The 22,564-nt window shown below is 35.4% G+C and overlaps 1 protein-coding gene across 1 annotated transcript in view; it reads right to left on the minus strand.

Annotated features, from left to right (window-relative positions):
- Positions 1-22,564, minus strand: part of PTH2R (parathyroid hormone 2 receptor) — a 103,879-nt gene that overhangs the window by 70,176 nt on the left and 11,139 nt on the right. The window contains exon 2 of the mRNA XM_022567555.3: positions 3,422-3,524. Within this exon, the coding sequence (XP_022423263.2) occupies positions 3,422-3,524 (103 nt within the window). The remainder of the gene's footprint in view (positions 1-3,421; positions 3,525-22,564) is intronic.

Consider the following 22,564-nt stretch of genomic DNA (forward strand, 5'->3'; position numbering starts at 1 on the left):
GGGAAGCAGCCGCATAGCACACGGAGATCACCTCGGTGCTTTGTGACCACCTAGAGGGGTGGGATAGCGAGAGTGGGAGGGAGGGAGATGCAAGAAGGAAGAGATATGGGAACATATGTATAACTGATTCACTTTGTTATAAAGCAGAAGCTAACACACCATTGTAAAGCAATTGTACTCTAATAAAGATGTTAAAAAATAAATAAATAAAATACTATTAAAAAAAGATGTATTTCAGGAAGAAGAAAAATTATAAAAACATACAATTAAGATAAAACTATATGATAATAGCACATAATTTGTAAGCAAAGTATTTCAAAATGTTTTCATTATTTGAGAGAGGGAAGTTATTGATAACATTAAACTTTCTTAAATATACATGAAAAAATTCTAGGTTAATCACTAAAGAATTAAATATAACATATATCTTCCAAACTAGTAGGGGGAGGGAGGATAAAATAAGGAAAGAAGTTCCAATCAATTCAAAAGAAGCCAACAGAAGGTGGAAGCGGGGAGTAGAAGGGACACACAGGAAGAGCTGGTGAAATTAAAAGCCCAAATAAGATGGTAAAATTAAATTCAACTACTGTATATTCATTATCATAATTAATGTAACTGGCTAAACTCTTCAGTTAATAGACAAAGCCTAACAGAATAAATAACAAGAAGTCCACCTGTGTCTCCTTTATAAAAGATACTCCCCAAACATAAGTAAACAGAAAAGTTTAACAGAAGAATGGGAAAAGATAAGGAATTGCTGTTTAATGGATTTAGAGTGTCAATTTTGCAAAATGAAAATTTTCTGGCGATTGGTTTGCACAACAATGTGAATACACTTAACACTACTGAACTGTACATCTAAAAGCATTTAGTATGATTAATTTAATATTTTGTGCATTGTATCATAATTAAAGATTTTTTAAGGATGGGAAAAGATATGCAAGGCAAATACCAAAGAAGAAAGAACTAATGTTGTTTATTAAATATTATTATTTTAATATAATAATTTTATATTATATATTAGTTAATATTTTTTAACAGCTTTATTGGAGTATAATTGCTTTACAATTGTGTGTTAGTTTCTGCTTTATAAGAAATTGAATCAATAATGACTAATGAAATAATGATCACTTTTGTCCATTATATGTAGGGTGAGACTAATTCTTGCCCAAATGGTCTCAATACACTGTATGTGTTTACATAAAAAATAAAGAAATTGAATCAGCTATACATATACATATATCCCCATATCCCCTCCCTCTTGTGTCTCCCTCCCACCCTCCCTAACTCACCCCTCTAGGTGGACACAAAGCACCGAGCTGATCTCCCTGTGCTATGCAGCTGCTTCCCACTAGCTATCTATTTTACATTTGGTAGTATATATAAGTCCATGCCACTCTCTCACTTTCTCCCAGCTTACCTCCTTTCCCCCTCCCGTGTCCTCAAGTCCATTCTCAACGTCTGCGTCTTTATTCCTGTCCTGCCACTAGGTTCTTCATAACCCTTTTTTTTTTTTTTTAGATTCCATATATATGTGTTAGCATACGGTATTTGTTTTTCTCTTTCTGACTTACTTCACTCTGTATGACAAACTCTAGGTCCATCCACCTCACTACAAACAGCTCAATTTCATTTCTTTTTATGGCTGAGTAATATTCCATTGTATATATGTGCCATATCTTCTTTATCCATTCATCTGTCAATGGACACTTAGGTTGCTTCCATGCCTTGGCTATTGTAAATAGAGCTTCAATGAACATTGTGGTACATGACTCTTTCTGAATTATGGTTTTCTCAGGGCATATGCCCAGTAGTGGGATTGCTGGGTTGTATGGTAGTTCTATTTTTAGTTTTTTAAGGAACCTCCATACTGTTCTCCATAGGGGCTGTATCAATTTACATTCCCATCAACAGTACAAGAGAGTTCCCTTTTCTCCACACCCTCTTCAGCATTTATTGTTTGTAGATTTTTTGATGGCCATTCTGACTGGTGTGAGATGATACCTCATTGTAGTTTTGATTTGCATTTCTCTAATGATTAGTGATGTTGAGCATTCTTTCATGTGTTTGTTGGCAATCTGTATATCTTCTTTGGAGAAATGTCTATTCAGGTCTTCTGCCCATTTTTGGATTGGGATGTTTATTAGTTAATATTTAAAACAAAAGTAAACTAGAAATAAAGAAGGCTGCTTCATATCAATGGAATGTTTGATTTACTAGGAAGTATAACATTTTTAAACTTGTATATACTCAATAACATATTTTAAAAATATATGAAGCAAGAAAATTCATCCTCAGAGTGGGCTATTTTAAGATATATATATATCAGGAAATAATAGGTCAAATAGATGAAAAATCATAGACACAGAATACATGAACCACACATCCAATAAGCTTAACCTAGTGGACACTATAAAACACTGTACTCAGAAACTGGACAGTACACATTCTCTTGAAGACCATATAGGATATTTATCAAAACTGACTCCAATATAAGCCATTAAGTCTCAACACACTTTTAAAAATTAGTTATCATGCAGACCACATTCTCTGATCATAACCAACTGAGAAATCAATCACAAATTTTTTTTAAAGCATAGCTTTAAGGACATTATCTACTTCATTCAGATTGTTAGGAATTTAAAGAGTTCAGTAAGTAGCACCTCCCTCTTTTTAAAAAATGTCTTTGAATATATTCAACTATCAAGGCATTTCACTATATAAAACATTATAATCTTCCCACTACTCCAATTCAATAAATGACTTTACTCAGTGGCCCCATTTAGGACTGTGAGTGACCATCAGACCCCAAGGAACACAAGCCACAGGTCCCTGTGCAGCTGCAACGGTAGAGGCGCACAAGAGCACCAACACTACCACAAGCTCATCTGCAGCTTTGTAGTTTTGTTTTTGTAGTTTCCCACTTGAACTTGGAACTAACTGAGAAATTACATAAGGAGTCAGGCAGATGAAGATAAAATAATCATTTTATTAAGCAGAAAGTTTTTTGGAGAACATGGTCTATGTATGTATCAATGGGCTTGCTTATTGGCTCCTTTGAATTTTACATACTACCTAAAACTGCAGGTGATACCCACAAGTACAGAGCCTGTTCCTCCAAGCTTACTGCACAGTCAAGGGCAAAACAATATGCATGCTCTCTGCAGACAGACAGATCCCAAAGACAGGTCTGAGGGAGACGCTGATGTGCACGTGCCCGGTCATTCTCAAACTCACAAACCAGGCAAGTCACTCATCCACAGGGAGCGAAGAGCTGGTAGGTTAAAGAGATGAAAAGAGCGTTATTCTGCTACACAGCTCTCCACATGGAAACATGGAATGATTGATGAGGAACTCCCTAATACTCACTAAGGAGGAAATTTGCATTTTTTGTGAAGACCAGTGTTCTCAGTATCTTTACCTCCTTCCTGGAGCTGGGCTGTGATGTTGAGCTCACACTGCACTTTAGCTTTCAGCACAAGGACAATCTGCTCTTCTATAGTAACGGTGCCATCAGAATCCAGCTGTAGACATGAACAAAATACAAACAGAGAAAAACATGCCTGTTACTTTTTTTTAAAGCCACGATACAATCTTTCATTATTTCACCTTCTAATATAATTAAAAATTAGTTTTGATGTGAAGCTATCTGAAATAGTTCTTTATCTGAATCAAAATTCAAAAAATCCATCAATGTATAAGATTTTAGAATAATCATACTTTTACCCTGATTAGCCTAAAGAAAAAAATCCCCTTTGTTAAAAGTTAAAAAAACTCCAGAAACTTTTAATTTAATTAGGTAAGTCTAATAGATATAATATAATCAGAAAAAATAATAAACATATTGAAAATTTCCTGAAATGTTACAAAGACCAATATTTATTAATCCTCTTACAATATGTCAGTTATGGCACATAGAAAGGAGAAATGGACTAGAAGACTATGCTTAGCTCTACTGAAAATTTACCAATGAAACAAATCATTCCATGTTTTGGGGCTTTGGTTTACTCATCTATGAAATAAGAGGGTTACACCAAATGGTCTCTAGTTAACTTTTTGCTATTGAGATATTATTGACAGATAACATAAGTGAGTTTAAGGTGTACTATGTAATGACCTGATACATTTATATATTGTGAAATGACTACCACAATAAAGTTAGTTAACACCTCCTTCCCCACATAATTACCTTTTGTGTGTGTGTGATGATAATATTTTAGATCTACGCTCTTAACTTTCAAGTATATAATAAAGTACTGTTAATTATAGTTACCATGTTATACACTAAATCCCCAGAACTTAGTCATCCTATAGCTAGAAGTCTGAATGCTTTGACCAACGTCTCCCTATTTCCCCCACCTCCCAGACCCTGGCAGCCACCATTCTACTCTCTTATTTCTATGAGTTCAGCCTTTTTAGGTTCCAAACAAGTGAGAACATACAGTATTTGTCTTTCTCTGTCTGACTTATTTCACTTAGCCTAATGTGCTCAAAGTCAATCCATGTTGCACAAAAGGCAGGATTTCCTTCTTCTTTACAGATGAATAATATTCCTCTGTGTGTGTGTGTGTGTGTGTGTGTGTGTGTGTGTGTGTCACATTTCCTTTATCCATTCATCCATCCATGGACACTTAGGTTGTTTCCATGTCTTGGCAATTGTAAACAATGCTGCAATAAACAAGAGGGTACAGATATCTAAACTCTGAGACAGTGATTTCATTTCCTTTGGATATTATCCAGAAGTGAGGTTGCTGGATAATATGGTAGTTGTATTTTTAATTTTTTGAGAAACTCCATACTTTTTTCCAGAGTGGCTGTACCAATTTACATTCCCACCAACAGTGCACAAGGGTTCCCTTTTCTTCACATCCTTGCCAACACCTGTTGTCTCGTCTTTTTGATGATATTCTAACAAATGTGAGGTGATATCTCACTGTGGTTTTGAGTTACACTTTCCTGATGATTAGATGTATCTATTGACCATCTGTATGTCTTCCTTGGAAAAATATCTATCCAAGTCCTTTTCCCATTTTTTAATTGGATTATTAATTTTTGCTGTTGAGTTGTATGAGTTCCTTATATATTTTGGATATTAACCCTTTATTAGATAGATGGTTTGCAAATATTTTCTCCCATTCCATAGGTTGCCTTCTAATTTTGCTGATTGTCTCTTTTGATGTGCAGAAGCTTTTTAGATTGAGGTAGTCTCAATTGTTTATTTTTGCTTTTGTTGCTTGTGTTTTTGGTGTCATATCCAAAAAAATCATTGCCAAGACCAATGTCAAGAAGCTTTTTCCCTGTTTTCTTTGGGTGGGTTTACAGTTTTGAGGCTTACATTTAAGTCTTTAACCCATTTTGAGTTAATTTTTGTGAGTGGTATAAAATAGGGGTCCAATTTCATTCATTTGTACGTGACTACCCAGTTTTCCTAAAACCATTTATTGAAGAGACTGTCCTTTCTCCAGTAGGTATTCATGGCTCTCTTGTGAAAGATTAGTTGACCATGTATGTGTGAGTTTATTTCTGGGCTCCTGATTCTTTTCCATTGGTCTATGTGTGTTTTTATGCCAGAACTGTGCAATTTTGATTACTGTAGTTTTGTAATAAAGTTTTAAATCAGGATTTGTGATGCTTCTAGCTTTGCTCTTCTTTCTCCAGATTGCTTTGGCTCTTCAGAGACTTTTGTGATTTCACATGAATTTTAAGATTATTTGTTCTATTTCTGTAAAAGAATGCCATTGTAATTTTTATAAGGATTTCACTGAATCTCTAGATGGTGTTTGGTAGTATGGACATTTTAACTATATTAATTTTTCTGATCCATGGACATGGGATATCTTCCCCTTAATTTCTGTTTTCTTCAGTTTATTTCATCAATGTCTTGGAATTTTCAGTGTACAGATATTTACCCATTTTGGTTAAATTTATTCATTATCTTTTATTCTACTGTAAGTGGAACTGTTTTCCTTATTTCTTTTTCAGAAGTTTGCTGTTAGTGTATACAAACACAACTGATTTTTGTATGTTGATTTTGTATTCTGAAACTTTACTGAACTCATTTATTAGTTTTGATAGCATCTTTAGGGTTCTCTAAATACATGATCATAGCATGTTCCATTAGAGACAATTTTACTTCTTCCTTTCTAAGTTAGATGCCTTTTATTTCTTTTTCTTGACTAATTGCTCTGGCTAGGACTTCCAGTACTATGTTGAATAGGAATGGTGAGAGTGGGCACTTTTGTCTTGTTCCTGTTAGAGAGAAAACTTTCAACACTTCATCATTGCATATGATGTTAGCTATGGTTTGTCCTTTTTGCATTAATACTGTGACTCTATAATGGTAAAATGCATCAACATATCCATTATCCATTTAATCAATATTTGTTAAATATTTTTTAATGTGAAAAATAATATGCTTAATATTTTATAGTAAAGATTTTCATTTTCAATTATTTTTATGTCGTACATTTTCTTCAAATAAAACACCTCATGAGAAAACCTCGTGTGTGTGTGTGTGTGTGTGTGTGTAAAATAACAGAACTTCCCTGGCTGAAATCTAGGAAGAGGCAACTGCAGAATCACACTGTCTCACTAATCTGTACCTTCCTTTATACCTGAACTTGCTCTGAAAAACCACAGGGCTTTTTAAAGCATTGTCAGAAAAAATCACTATCAATAGGAATAGAAAGATGTATAACAACATTTTATAGGACTCCAACACAATGCTTCTTTCTACTGGGTATCTTTCACTAGATACCGTCATACATTTTCCCACCCTGGAGCATGTTTCTAACATATAACACATGAATAATAAATGTTTGTTGGATGAATTCACCTAGGTTTGGTTTTAACACTACTAGCATTAGAAAGAAATTCTATTATTGGAAAACTTCAATTTCAAAGAAATATCTTTTAAACATGATAAAACATTCATAAGCATGTGTTCAAAGTATGGTGCTTGGACCACCTGAATCTGATGCCTATGTAAAATGTAGATTCTTAGGCTGCACACCCACCCAGTGAATCAGAATTTTTTTCTGGAGGTAGAGACTGGTAATTTTCATGTTTCACAGGAACCCCTGATTCTTATACTTACTTTAATGGGTTTGAGAACAAACATATTTGAAGGTACAAGTTGATGATGAAGATCACGCTATTAGTCAAGGTTCATTCAGAGGAGCAGAACTATTAAGAGATTGAAATAGATTATAGATAAAAAGATAGAGGTAGAAATAAAGCTAGAAATAGAATAAAGTATGTGTTACAGAGATTTGACCTATACAGTTGTGGGAGCTGGTTTAACAGTCTCCAGAAGGCTAATATTTTTGTCTGATGCTGAAGCTAGAAATCTGTAGGTCAGGAGTCAAAAAGAGAAGATGAGTGTAAAGAGAAGGAGAGTGAAAACAAGCTGGAACCATCAGCATGAGCTAGAAACCATGAGGACACACTGGAATCCATGTGAATTCTTGGTGCCTCCAACCTTCATGATGGAGGTGCCCAGCAGAAGAAGCCGGCACTCTCATCATGGACCTAAATACATACTTGGCCAAGGAATCAGGTAAGTTAAAGGAGGACCCAGGGAAAGATGACATAGTTGCAGGCCTGGCTGCTATCCCTCTCCCATGAGATCAGCCAGCAGACAAGCAACAATGTCCATGAGATACAGAAGTGCCTGCTTTGACTCTCTGAGTGTAAAAAACAAAATAGGTGCTGCTTCACCTTTGCCCTCAAACACTCATGAAAAAATGTCTCTTGTGGCTCATCTTAGCCAAAAATATGAAGGGAAGGGAATTCTGGGTAATACAGTTAAACATAGCCAAGTTGACATTACAAAGCCACCGAAATCCACATCTGTCAACTTGGCACCCATATACAGCTCTTTAAACCACACAATTTCCAGAAAACTCAATAACAAAGTCATGCTTCCATCTAACATGATACAATTCATTTGGTACCAAGAGTGATTCCAGGGGGACAGAATTTTAAGGAGGGAAAAATCTGTATTTGTCATCTATAGCTGTGTAACAAATTAACCCAAAACTGTGTGGCATAAAACACCAAACATTGTTTATCTCACAGTTTAGGAGAGGATTAGCTGGGTGCTTCTAGCTTAGAGTCTCTTATGAGGTTTCAGTCAAGAATTTACCTATAGATGCTGTTAACGAAAGACTTGACTAGGACTGAAGGATCCACTTCCAAGATGGCACACTCACATGGCTATTGTCAGGGGGCCTCAGTTCCTCAGTAGCTGATGCTTCTCTCCATTTGAGTGCTTGAGTGTCTACAACATGACAACTGGCTTCCTACAGAGTAAGTGATTCTACAGAGAAAGAAAGGAGAAAGCTTCGATGCCTTTTATGATCCTCTCTCAGATATCACTTACAGTCAGTCCCATCAGATTCTACTGGTTAAAAGCAAGTCACCAACTTTCATTCCAGGGGAGAGGAATTAATCTCTACCTCTTAAAGAAAGGTATCAAAATATCTATAAATATATTTTTTCTTTCTTTAAAAAAAATTTTTATTGAGGTAATATAAAATTTTTTATTGAGGTATATTGGTTTATAACATTATATGTTTCATGTGTACAACATTATATTTCTAATTCTGTATATCCTACAATGTGTTCACCACCAAAAATTTACTTTTCATCTGTCACCATACAGTTGATCCCTTCTTTTTTTTTTGGCTGCATTGGGTCTTCGTTGCTGCACATGGGCTTTCTCTCTGGTTGTGGTGAGTGAGGGCTACTCTTTGTTGTGGTGCACGGGCTTCTCATTGTGGTGGCTTCTCTTGTTGCAGAGCACGGGCTCTAGGCGTGTTGGCTTCAGTAGTTGCGGCACATGGGCTCAGTAGTTGTGGCACGCAGGCACTGAGGTGCGTGGGCTTCAGTAGTTGCGGCATGCGTAGTTGTGGTGCACGGGCTCTGGGGTGTGCAGGCTTCAGTAGTTGTGCATGCACGGGCTCAGTAGTTGTGGCTCACGGGCTCTAGAGCACAGGCTCAGTAGTTGTGGTTCATGGGCTTAGTTGCTCCGCGGCATGTGGGATCTTCCTGGGCCAGGGATTGAACACGTGTTCCCTGCATTGGCAGGCAGATTCTTAACCACTGCACCACCAGGGAAGTCTCCAGTTGATCCCCTTTATCCATTTTGCCCTCTCCCTGCCACTTCCCCTTGATAACCACTACTCTGTTCTTTGTAGCCATGTATTTGTTTTTGTTTGGTTTGATTTGTTCTTTTTTTCTTTTTATTTTCCACATATGAGCAAAATCAAAAGGTATTTATCTTTCTCTGTCTGACTTATTTCATTTAGCATAATACCCTCAAGGTCTGTGATGTCACAAATGGCAAGATATTTTTAAACAATCACAATTTTCTGCAGGTGGTCATCTGTTTTCTAGAAAGAGAATACTGAAAATTATGTTTTCTGTGGATTTGTTAACAATAATAGGGTCCAGAGCTTTGAATTTCTGTTTTCTGTTAGGGACTTAGAGATTCTTTAATCAAATATGATAATAAAACCTATCAATTTACCTAAATTGATAGCCTCTCAATGATACAATCCTTTGCCATCCCCAAATCTTTAATATCAGGCTGCAAATAAAATTATCCTCTAGATTTGTTCTTTAAGGAAAGTGGGAAAACAAATCTTTAATGTTGTGCAATAAGACATTATGGACTGAACATTAGAAATAGAAAGATATTTACGCTACTAGCTATAGGAAGTACACTTAGAGATTATTGATCATTATGATTTTAAATGACATAAAATTACAGACTGGCAGGTTAAACTGAAATGAAGGATACAGAAAGAATATCTATCATAAGAACTAGTTTTAGCATCAAAAAATTGCCTTATTCCTGAAAATTATGAATTTATTATTTTCTAATGTATTTGTAATACAAAGAGTAGATCAGTAAAAAGGTATGTAGTTTAAAGATTTCTGGATAGTAGTCATAGTTCAATGCCCATATTTATTTTAATGTGAAAGGAGAAAATAAAACTAATTCGGGGGATTGGAATACACACCATAATTTAGGTATCAGGCTAACACAATGCAGATTCTGAGTTAAAAGCAGCTACATTAAAAGTAAGCCATAAAAATCTCACTTATCAAAAAGGGAGAACAAAATGGAAAGAGACAAGCCAAGTGAATGGGCCAGGAGGAAAAACTGACTTCTTCCCATCTATTATCTAGAAACACTCAGGCACCACTCAAATTGGTTGGCTTTATTTTTATTTTATTTTAATTTTTTCTGGCTGTTTTTTCAGTTCAATAGTTACTTTCTTTGACTTCAATCCCAGAGAACACTGGGTAATCTGTGACCAAGTTTCAGAACTATAAATTTGATTCAGAGAAATCTGACCTCAAATATTAAACATGAACATTTCAAATCACCCCTTGTACCATTTTTACCTGAACAAATTCATTTTTGTTTCCTTTTGTGCAGATGTAGCCTTTTTACTGGGATAACCTTTTCAGGCACATAATCATCAAATAAACTACAGCTTCTAAAGATAATTTTGTTCTAAAAAATGTGGCCAGTTTAACCAGGAGCAAGTTTGATTAGCATGTGCTAATTGATGACCTGTTAAATTGATTTTTAGTCATTTCAAATGAGAGTAAGAAAATGTTTCCTTTATATTGTTTTCTCTTCGGCCTTTGTTACAGAAACAAGTGTTCTTTACCATAGAGGGACATTAAAATCACAGTGTACTTAAAAGAGAAGAACAGTCTTCATATTCAATGACTATTACTCCAAAAGCAACAATTGCATCCAAAACAAAGTGGTACATTTAGAAAAACAGATGTTAGCAATTTTTCCTGGGCAAGTGATCATTTACAATTTGAAAGTAAATGTTAAATTTCAATCTGTCACATATTTGACGGCTAAAAGAAGCCGTAATTTGATCATGTATATTTTATTAAAAGTACGTAGTTATCCTTATATATATTAATTGTTACTGCCAGTACATGTGAATCTTCATAATTACAATATTCACATATGTTCCATTTTCAAACAACCATGAATCCATAAATTAGATGTAGTATACAAAAAGAAGCATTCTGGAATTTCTACTTCTGGCATTGATGGAGTATATGCATTTCCTTCTATTCCTCCCAATGAGTACAACTAAAAACTCTGGACATTATATATAAAATGAACATAAGATGAATCTGAAAAGTGGAGAGCAAAATATAGACCAGCTAAAGACCTCAGATCCTGAAGAACAATACTGTGGTAAATTCTCTGGGTTTTCTTTTTATCTCATATATTCCCAACTTGGAGTTGGAGAAAGTGGGCAACTCTGAAATATCAACAAGTGCTGGCCAAAAAAAAAAAAAACAGACCTCAAGAAAACCCTGCTCTCTATAGCAAAGAAAGGAACGGGGCAGCCTGACAAGACAGAAAACTTTTAGACAATAACAGCTTAATCCAAGCCAAACACCACAGAAAAACTGCAGTCCTACCCCAACCCATACCTACCAAGGCCAAGTGGAGAGCCTAGACTTCCATCCTTGCCAGGCTGTAAGGAGGGGTCCCTACACCCTCCCCAGAGTGGTTTCAGAGCAAAGTAGAGGGTCGGTACTCCTACCCACAGTGGTCTGTAACAAGGCCCTTCACATCCCTGGTATCAGTGGAGATTATATGGGGAGCCTAGACTTTCACCCCGAGCTGGCAGTAACGAGATGCCCCTACATCCCCTGCACTGGGGTGGTGTCAGAGAAGACCTAGTGGAGAGTCAGTCTAGTAACAATGAGGCTACCCCACTGTGGTGTTGGTGAAGACCACATGGGGAGCAGAATTCACACCCCCACCCAGCAGTAACAAGGAACTCTCCAACTTGAGTGCAACAGATGCTGGCTTGGGAACCTCAACTTCTACCTCCACTGAGCGGTAACAAAGAGATGCCCCCATTTCCTCAGTTATATTAACACCAGATAGTTGACTTCTGAGCAAACTACCAGAGACCAAGAGGGACATTATATAATAATAAAAGGGTCATTCCCCCAAGACATAGCTATCCTAAATGCGTATACATCAAAAAAGAGAAAAACATGTGAAGCAAAAACTGATAGAAGTGACAGAAGTAACAGACAATTCCACACTTATAGTTGGAAACTTCAATACTCCTCTCTCAACTGATAGAACTAGACAGAAGATCAACAAAGATACAACTCAACCAAGAGGATCTAATAAACGTTCATAGAACACTTCACTCGACAATGCAGAATACACATTCCTTCCAAGTGCTCACAGAATAGATACCAAAGTAGACCACATCCTGGGCCATAAAACAGATCTCAACAAGTTTAGAACTGAAATCATAAAGCATATGATCTCAGCCCACAGTGGAATCAAACTAGAAATCAATAAGAGAAAAATACTAGGAAAATCTCCAAACACTGGAAACTAAACACACTTTTAAATAATCCTTGGGTCAAAAAGAAAGGCTTAAGGGAAATTTTTTTAAAATGCATTGAACTGAAAGGAAATGAAAATACAACGTATCAAAATGTATAGGACACAGATAAAGCAATGCTGAGAGAAATTTATAGCACTAAATATCTATATTACAAAAGAAGAAAAGTCATATATCAACAACATAATCTCCCACCTCAAGAATAAAATAAAACCAAAGAAAATAAAAGGAAGGACACAATAAAGATAAAAACAGAAATCAGTGAAATTGAAACAGCAAAACAATATAGATTATCAATGGAACAAAGAGCTGGTTCTTTGAGAAGGCAATAAAGTTGATAAACTTCTAGCAAGCAGACAAAGAAAAAAAAGAGCAGATATATTAAATTATAGAAATGGAGAACAGATTAGCGGTTGCCAGGGGTTGACGAGGAGTGAGGAGTGGAAAGGAGGTGGGTGTGGCTATAAAAAGGCAACAGGAAGGATCCTTGTGGGGATGGAAATGTGCTGTATCTTGACTGTATCAATGTTAATATGCTGGCTGTGTATTGTGCTATAGCTTTATAAGATGTTACCCTGGGGGAACCTGGGTAAAGGATATACAGTTCTCTTTGCATTTTTTTTTACAACTGCATGTGAATCTACAATTATCTCAAAAGTTAATTTTTCAAAAAAGAATTATGTTGTCCTAATTTTTAAAAACACAATATGTAAAAACATTACCTCATTCTAGTAAATGAAGATTTGCCACAAGGTGGTTGTAAAAAACAAAGGTAAGTGAGAATTGTTCAAATATGATTATTTTATAATTTTGCAAAAACATTTCTCATAAAGTGAAGTTTCTTTAATGTTTAAAAGTCCTCTTAGAAAGTTACTATAACGTTCATATATCAAATTAGACTGTAATTTGGAAAAGATTAAAAGAATATGTTTATTGAATTCTGCTGAGGAATGGGATCTGGACAGCTGCTGACCCTCAGAGCAAGGCTGATAATCAGCTCATAGGACATAAATTTTAAAAAAGAATATGTTTAAAGAGAATGAATTCCCTTGGAGGCGACATTCTATTTTCCATAGTCCATGAGAAGGATGAGCTGGCCTAATATAAAGTATTTTGCTTGTAATTTAGGGTTTCTCGTATACTCTAGAATTGATTGCCAAATAATAAATCCATTTTATTAACTCTCTAATCCATGTTTTCACACAGGCCTCAAAAGAGTTCATATATACCTATTAATGTTTTATTTTACATTCTTAAATGCTGCTGTCACTCTCAAGAGTATGATTCCCTTGAGAGTGGCCAAAGTTTTTATATTGTAAAGGGAGTTTGAAAATGAAACATGTTTTTAATTATTTAGAATGTATTGTCTGTAATATTCAGTTAGAATAGAGACAGGAATCTGCCATAATAAACTGACAGTTTGGGGGAAAATATTATTGAACCACCCACCTTTAATTCAATCACCAGCTATGGAAGTGTTCCCCCAATTTGTCCTTTTTTTAATTCAAAGAAAAACAAGCAATATGTATAAAATACAAGCATAAGTACCATAAAAACCACAAAAGTGTCCATACTTCTCAAGTTTTATAATCCTTTCACAAACTGACCTCTAACCCAGAACTAAATCTGAAGACCAGGCCATGTTGCACATTTGGCTGTATAAAATTCCCCATGACCCTGTTCATATGAGAAGCAAATCAAAAGCAGTTTAAGAATAAAATGTATCTAAATGAATTTATTTATAAAACAGAAACAGACTCACAGACATAGAAAACAAACTTATCGTTACCAAAGGGGAAAGTGGTGGGGAGGGATAAATTAGGAGGTTGGGATTAACATATACACACTATTATATATAAAATAATCAACAAGGACCTACTGTATAGAACAGGGAACTCTACTCAATATTCAGTATTAACCTATATGGGAAAAGAATCTTCTGTACATCTGAAACTAACACAACATTGTAAATCAACTACAATACAAAATTTTTTTTAAAATTTTAATAAAAAAAAATTTCTTTAAAGAATAAAATGTGTCTTTCTATACCATGGCTCAGTAACAGTTAAGATGACAGCATTAGGAACGTGATCACATAGAGCTGTCATCCTGCACACCTATTATTCATTCTTTCTCTTTCATTTCAACCACATGAATTTATCGTAGGTATCCAATTAATAATTAGAATCAAAGCACAGTTAATTCTTTTAAGAGACATATAATGATTATAGAAATGGAGAACAGATTAGTGGTTGCCAGTTATTGGGGGAGCATGGGAGGCAAGAGAGGAGAGGGAAGTGGTTGTGGCCATAAAAGTGTAGCAGGAGGGATTCCTGTACTGAAACCATTCTATATCTTAGCTATGGTGGTGGTCACGTGCATCAACACGTAATAAAACTGCATAAAACAAAATACACAAATAAATGAGTATATGTAAACCCAGTGAGATCTGCGTAAAGTAGGTGGACTATATTGATGTCAATTTCCCGCTTGGGATATTGCACTGCAGTTATGACAGACGTTACCACCAGGAGAAAATGTGTGAAAGGTATACAATATCTCTGTGTTATTTCTTTTCTTTTTTTTTTTTTTTTTTTTTGCAGTATGCAGGCCTCTCACCGCTGTGGCCTCTCCCGTTGCGGAGCACAGGCTCTGGACACGCAGGCCCAGTGGCCATGGCTCATGGATCCAGCTGCTCTGTGGCACATGGGATCCTCCTGGACCGGGACACGAACCCGCATCCCCTGCACCAGCAAGCAGACTCTCAACCACTGAGCCACCAGGGAAGCCCTCTTTTTTTTTTTAATTTTTTAATTTTATTTTATTTACTTTTTTATACAGCAGGTTCTTATTAGCTATCCATTTTATACATATTAGTGTATATATGTCAATCCCAATCTCCCAGTTCATCACACCACCACCCCAGCCCCTGCCACTTTCCCCCCTTGATGTCCACACGTTTGTTCTCTACATCTGTGTCTCAGTTTCTGCCCTGCAAACTGGTTCATTTGCACCATATTTCTAGGTTCCACATACATGCATTAATATACAATATTTGTTTTTCTCTTTCTGACATACTTCACTCTGTATGACAGTCTCTTATCCATCCATGTCTCTACAAATGACCCAATTTTGTTCCTTTTTATGGCTGAGTAATATTCCTTTGTATATATGTACCACATCTTCTTTATCCATTCATCTGTCAAGGGGCATTTAGGTGGCCTCCATGAGCTGGCTATTGTAAATAGTGCTGCAATGAACATTGGGGTGCATGTGTCTTTTTGAATTATGGTGTTCTCAGGGTATATGCCCAGTAGTGGTATAGCTGGGTCATATGGTAGTTCTATTTTTAGTTTTTTAAGGAACCTCCATACTGTTCTCCATAGCGGCTGTATCAATTTACATTCCCACCAACAGTGCAAGAGGGTTCCCTTTTCTCCATACCCTCATCACCATTTGTTGTTTGTAGAGTTTCTGATGATGCCCATTCTAACCGGTGTGAGGTGATACCTCACTGTAGTTTTGATTTGCATTTCTCTAATAATCAGTGATATGTTGAGCAGCTTTTCATTTGCTTCTTGGCCATCTGCATGTCTTCTTTAGAGAAATGTCTATTTAGATCTTCTGCACATTTTTGGATTGGGTTGTTTGTTTTTTTAATATTGAGCTGCATTAAGCTGTTTATATATTTTGGAGACTAATCCTTTGTCCGTTGATTCGTTTGCAAATATTTTCTTCCATTCTGAGGGTGGTCTTTTCGTCTTGTTTGTAGTTTCCTTTGCTTTGCAAAAGCTTTTAAGTTTCATTAGGTCCCATTTGTTTATTTTTATTTCCATTACTCTAGGAGATGGATCAAAAAAGATCTTGCTGTGATTTATGTCAAAGAGTGTTCTTCCTATGTTTTCCTCTAAGAGTTTTATAGTGTCCGGTCTTACATTTAGGTCTCTAATCCATTTTGAGTTTATTTTTGTGTATGGTGTTAGGGAGTGCTCTAATTTCATTCTTTTACATGTAGCTGTCCAGTTTTCCCAGCACCACTTATTGAAGAGACTGTCTTTTCTCCATTGTATATCCTTGCCTCCTTTGTTATAGATTAGTTGACCAGAGGTGCATGGATTTATCTCTGGGCTTTCTATCCTGTTCCATTGATCTATATTTCTGTTTTTGTGCCAGTACCATATTGTCTTGATTACTGTAGCTTTGTAGTATAGTCTGAAATCAGGGAGTCTGATTCCTCCAGCTCCGTTTTTTTCCCTCAACACTGCTTTGGCTATTCGGGGTCTTTTGTGTCTCCATACAAATTTTAAGAGTTTTTGTTCTAGTTTTGTAAAAAGTGCCATTGGTAATTTGATAGGGATTGCATTGAATCTGTAGATTGCTTTGGGTAGTAGAGTCATTTTCACAATATTGATTCTTCCAATCCAAGAACATGGTATATCTCTCCATCTGTTTGTATCATCTTTAATTTCTTTCATCAGTGTCATAGTTTTCTGCATACAGGTCTTTTGTCTCCCTAGGTAGGTTTGTTCCTAGGTATTTTATTCTTTTTGTTGCAATGGTAAATGGGAGTGTTTCCTTAATTTCTCTTTCAGATTTTTCACCATTAGTGTATAGGAATGCAAGAGATTTCTGTGCATTAATTTTGTATCCTGCAACTTTACCATATTCATGGATTAGCTCTAGTAGTTTTCTGATGGCATCTTTAGGATTCTCTATGTATAGTATCATGTCATCTGCAAACAGTGGCAGTTTTACTTCTTCTTTTCTAATTTGTATTAGAAATACAATTTCTTTTTCGTCTCTGATTGCTGGGGCTAGGACTTCCATCACAATTTTATACACATTTCCAACACTCCAGAAAGTTCTTTCGTGCTCCTTTCAATTCAGTTCCTCTCTTACCCATTCCCACTCCCATCCCCAGCCCCAGGCAACTACTTTCACTACAGATCATTTTTATCTATTCTTGGATTTTATATAAATATAATCTTATAGTATGTATTTTTTAACATCTGTCTTCTTTTGCATAACAACTGTTTTTGAGATTCATCCATGTCGTTGCATGGATTGTTGGTTTTTATTTCTGAGTAATACTCTATAAATATACTACAACTACACTTGTTGGCTACTATAAATAAGGCTGTTCTAAACTTTCTTGTACATTTTGTTGGACATAGTTTTCATTTCTCTTTGGAAAATGTATAAGTGGAATTGCTAGGGAATAGTGAATGTATATGTTTAACTTTGTTAGAATCTGCCAAAATATTTCAAAAGTGATTATACCATTTTACACTGCCACTAGAAATGTATGAGACTTCACATAGTATACATCCTCTCCAGTATTTGATGTTGTTAGACTTTTTGATTATAGCCATTCTAGAGGGTATGAATGGTACCTTGTTGTGATCTTAATTTAAATTTTGTGTGTTTAATGGCCATTCCTACTATGATCTGTTACAAAGTGATCAAATTTTTGCCAATATTTTAATTGGATTTGTCCTTTGCTTGTCTTTAAATATTAGTACTATGTTATTAGTCATATACAATTGTATATCAGTTATGTATTTATTGTAAATTATACCTTTCTCTTTGGTATTTTTTTAATCTTGGATTTACCACTATACAATTCTAACATTTAACTTTCTTCCTGATTAAGTTTCCAGAGTAAATGTTTAGTTAGCCCTTTGACCTTAACCTTTCTGGAAAATGAGGAAATTAGTACACTTTTACTCTCTCTCAAGTTTTATCTACACCCAAGTATTTATTTCTGCCATACATAAGCTTTAACAGCTAGTTGAGCAGAAGTCCCTTATTTATGCAATTTTTCCATATTGATTACTAAAGATTAAATTTTAGTCCAATTAGGAAAAAGAAATCTGTTGGTTTTGATTGAAACTACACTTAAATGATGAACAGTTATATGCCAACAAATTAAACAGCCTAGAAGAAATGGATAAGTTCCTAGAAACATACAACTGACCACTACTGGATTAGGAAGAAATAGAAAATCTGAAATGACCAATTTTAGTAAGGAGATTGAATCAGTAATTAAAAACCTCCCAACAAACAATAGTCCAGGACTAGGTGGCTTCTACCAAGCATTAAAGAAAAATTAATACCAATCCTTCTCAAACTCTTCCAAAAAACAGAAGATGAAGAAATACTTCCAAACTCATTTTACCAGACCAGCATTACCCTTATATCAAAACTAGATAAGAACACTACAAGAAAAGAAAATTATAGGCCAATATCCTTGATGAACATATATGTAAATATCCTCAACAAAATATTAGCAAACTGAATTAAACAATATATTAAAAGGGTCATACATCATGATCAAAGGATTTATTCCATGGGTACAAGAATGGTTCAGTATCTGCAAATCAATCAATGAGATACACCACACTAACAAAATGAAGGACAAAAGTCATATGTGATCATCTCAATAGATTCAGAAAAAGCATCTGACAAAATTCAACATCCATTCATGATAAAACTCTAAACAAAATGGGTACAGAGAGAACGTACCTCAACATAATAAAGACCATATATGACAAGCCCACAGCTAACATTATACCCAAAGGTGAAAAACTGGTATATTTAAAATAGATAACCAATAAGAACCTACTGTATAACACAGGGAACGCTGCATAGGGAACCTAAATGGGAAAAGAATTTGAAAAAGAACAGATACATGTTTATGTATAACTGAATCACTTTGCTGTACACCTGAAACTAACACAACATTTTTAATCAACTATGCTCCAATATAAAATAAAATTTTTTTAAAATAAAGTCAATAGAAACCTGAAAAGAATAAACCTAATTACTTGCTAAAAACAAAACAAAGGTGAAAAGCTGAAAGCTTTTCCTCTAAGGTCAAGAATGGCCACTCTTGCCACTTTTATTCAACATACTACTGGAATTCCTAGCCAGAGCAATTAGGAAAGAAAAAGAAAGGAAAGGCATACAAATCAGAAAGGAAGAAGTAAAACTGTCTCTATTTTCAAATGACATATTATATATAGCAAACCCTAATGACTCCACCAAAAAAAACTGTTAGAATTAATAAACAAATTCAATAAAGTTGTAGGATACAAAATTAATACACAAAAATCTGTTGCATTTCTATACACTAATAATGGATTATCAGAAAGAAAAATATTTTTAATCTCATTTACAATTGCATCAAAAATAATAAAATACTTAGAAATAAATTTAACAAAGGATGTGAAAAACCTCTACACTGAAAACTATAAGACATTAATAAAAGACATTGAAGAAAACACATATAAATGGAAAGATATTTCATGCTGATGGATTAGAAGAATTAATATTGTTAAAATGTCCATACTACCCAAATAATCTACAGATTCAATGCAATCCCTATCAAAATTTCAATGGCATTTTTCACAGAAATAGAAAAAATTTTTCTAAAATTTGTATGGAATCACAAAAGACCCTAAATAGCTAAACCAGTCTCAAGAAAGAAGTACAAAGTTGGAGGCATCACACTTCCTGATCTAAAACTATATTACAAAGTTATAGTAATCAAAAAAGTATGGTACTGGAAGAAAAACAGATACAAGATCAATGGAACAGAACAGAGCCCAGAAATAAACCCACACATATATGGTCAACTAATTTTCAAGGATAGTGTCCTCGATAAATGGTGTTGGGAAAACTGGACATGCAAAAGAATGAAAATGGACCACTATCTTACACCATATACAAAAATAAACTCAAAATGGATTAAGGTCTTGAAGGCAAGACCTGAAACCATAAAATTCATAGAAGAAAATATACAAAGTCAGCTCCTTTACATCAGTCTTGGCAGGTGTTTTTGTTTTGTTTTGTTTTGTTAATTTGACACCAAAAACAAAGGCAACAAAAGCAAAAATAAACAAGTAGGACTACATCAAACTAAAAAGCTCCTGTACAGCAAAGGAAACCATCAACAAAATGCTATTTCACCCCTACATGTATGTTTATATTTTATACAATCAAATGAGTTATGGAGAAAAAGGTGGAAGGACACATATTACCTGAGTGGGATGGGGACGGTGGAATGGTGGTGAGAGGAAAGAAGGAGGAAAAGTGTGTGTCAAACAGAAAAAAAAAGTCAGTTTTTGGAAAAATATGTACTGTATGTCAAGTGAAAAAGTAACATATAAAGTTTCATTTATAACGTAACTGAAAGTATGTATTCATTGAATATGTGAATAGCCAAAGACTAAATGAGAATGTAGGCAGATTTTATCTTGGATTCCTATTATGTTTACATACTAATTTCAATAAAGTTCTTTCTAAAAGCTAAAACTATATTGATAATTTGAAGAAGTCTGAATCCCTAATATATTAAAGATCAAAACCTTCTACTCTTTACAAATAAAAAATGAAACCCAGAGTTTAGCCACTTATCTGTGGTCACCCAGCTCAGTTATAGTAAAATGTGCACTAAAAGCCAAGTTTCCTGTCTCCCAAGGAAATGTTCTCACACAGGACTGATTCTGTCATTCAAGCCTGTTCGATAATGTGCTACACTATGACAGAGTCCATCTCATGTGGAAAGGAAAGCAGACAATAATTAGCACTATCAAAACTGTGTTGACAGAAAGACAAATAGTATATGATCTCACTTATATGTGGAACCTAAAAAGTCAAACTCATGGAACCAGACACTAGAATGGTGGTTACCAGGGGCTGTGGGGTGGGGGAAATGTGGAGCTGCCGGTCAAAGGGTACAAATTTCCAGTTATAGGATGAATAAGCTCTGGGGAGCTAACCTAGAGCATGGTGACTAGAGTTAACAATATTGTATGTATACTTGAATTTTGCTAAGAGAGTAGTTTTTGTTTGTTTGTTTTTGCCACACTGCACAGCTTGTGGATCTTAGTTCCCTGACCAGGGATTGAACCCAGAAGTCCTAACCACTGGACCGCCAGGGGATTCCCACTAAGAGTAGATCTTAAGTGGTCTCATCACACACACACACACACACACACACACACACACACAAAAGATAACTACGTGAGGTGACGAATGGGCTACTTGACAGTGGTAATCATTTCACGATATATAGAGATATTAAATCATCAAGTTGTACACCTTTTTGCAAATCACATTATATAATATAAAAAAGAATAAAATAATAAATAAATAAGCCACTCCTCACACACACACAGTGTTGACCTTTGTGGGGACATAACAAATCATCAAGAAGATCATTTCCTTCAGGCAGTAGGCAACCAGAATTTGAGTTACAGAAAAATCACACTACAGGCCAAACTGCAGTGTCCAATATTCCATTTATAATTGGTGTTACCACCCCAGGCAACACATCTGTCATGTGGCACAGTTGTAGGATCCTGGGAAAGAGTAGTGGCTTGGAAAATTAACATGGTTGGTATTATATCATCAGCAGTGAAGAGAATAATTTTGAGCAAAAGCAATGAAGTAAAATCACCATTAATAGGTCAACAAACTATAAGGTAAAGTTTCACATAGTAGAAACACTATGCACTCATTAGCCATAAAAATTGTGCATGCTTATTAAGCGAATAAAGAAAAATTACAATGAGAACTTGTAAATTAAACAATGTTCTAAGGCCTCTCAAAAAAGGTGTGAATAAAACTTTGGTTTCCTAATTTATGATATAATGATATCAGAAACAGCTGGTTTTCCATCAGACAACAGCTAGTTTTATGAACGAAAAAGAGGAGGCCAAGATGTAACAGTTCTTAGATAGCTGAGTGAATAATAGGAGAAAAAAGGAGGAAAAGGTAGGCTGTATTGAGCAGTTTAGTTAATAGATTGGGAATGATAAAGGGGTTCTGAACAAGTAAGAAGTGAAAGTCTATGGTCTTACTGTAGGTAAAGTAAAACTGCTGGGGGAGGTTATCGAGAGGGCATGACCACAGGTAGAGCCGAGGGCTGGACCCAGGCAATCAGAGGCTCCTCACCCCCTCCCCTGCCCTTGGAATGCACACTTTGTCCACTGTTTCCACAGTGAGAGCTGTTTTCATGGACGCAGCCTTGAGAGGACATGTTGTTGAGACCATCCGGATGGTACACGTGACTGAACCTAGGTAAGGCCTCTATATCAACTTATAAGATGGTGGCAGGTGAGGGTGGAGATCTA

The sequence above is a fragment of the Delphinapterus leucas genome, chromosome 8 (assembly GCF_059928025.1).
Source record: "Delphinapterus leucas isolate spDelLeu-1000000601 "Yukka" chromosome 8, BTC_Dleu_Yukka2, whole genome shotgun sequence".
Taxonomy (NCBI): Eukaryota; Metazoa; Chordata; class Mammalia; order Artiodactyla; family Monodontidae; genus Delphinapterus; species Delphinapterus leucas.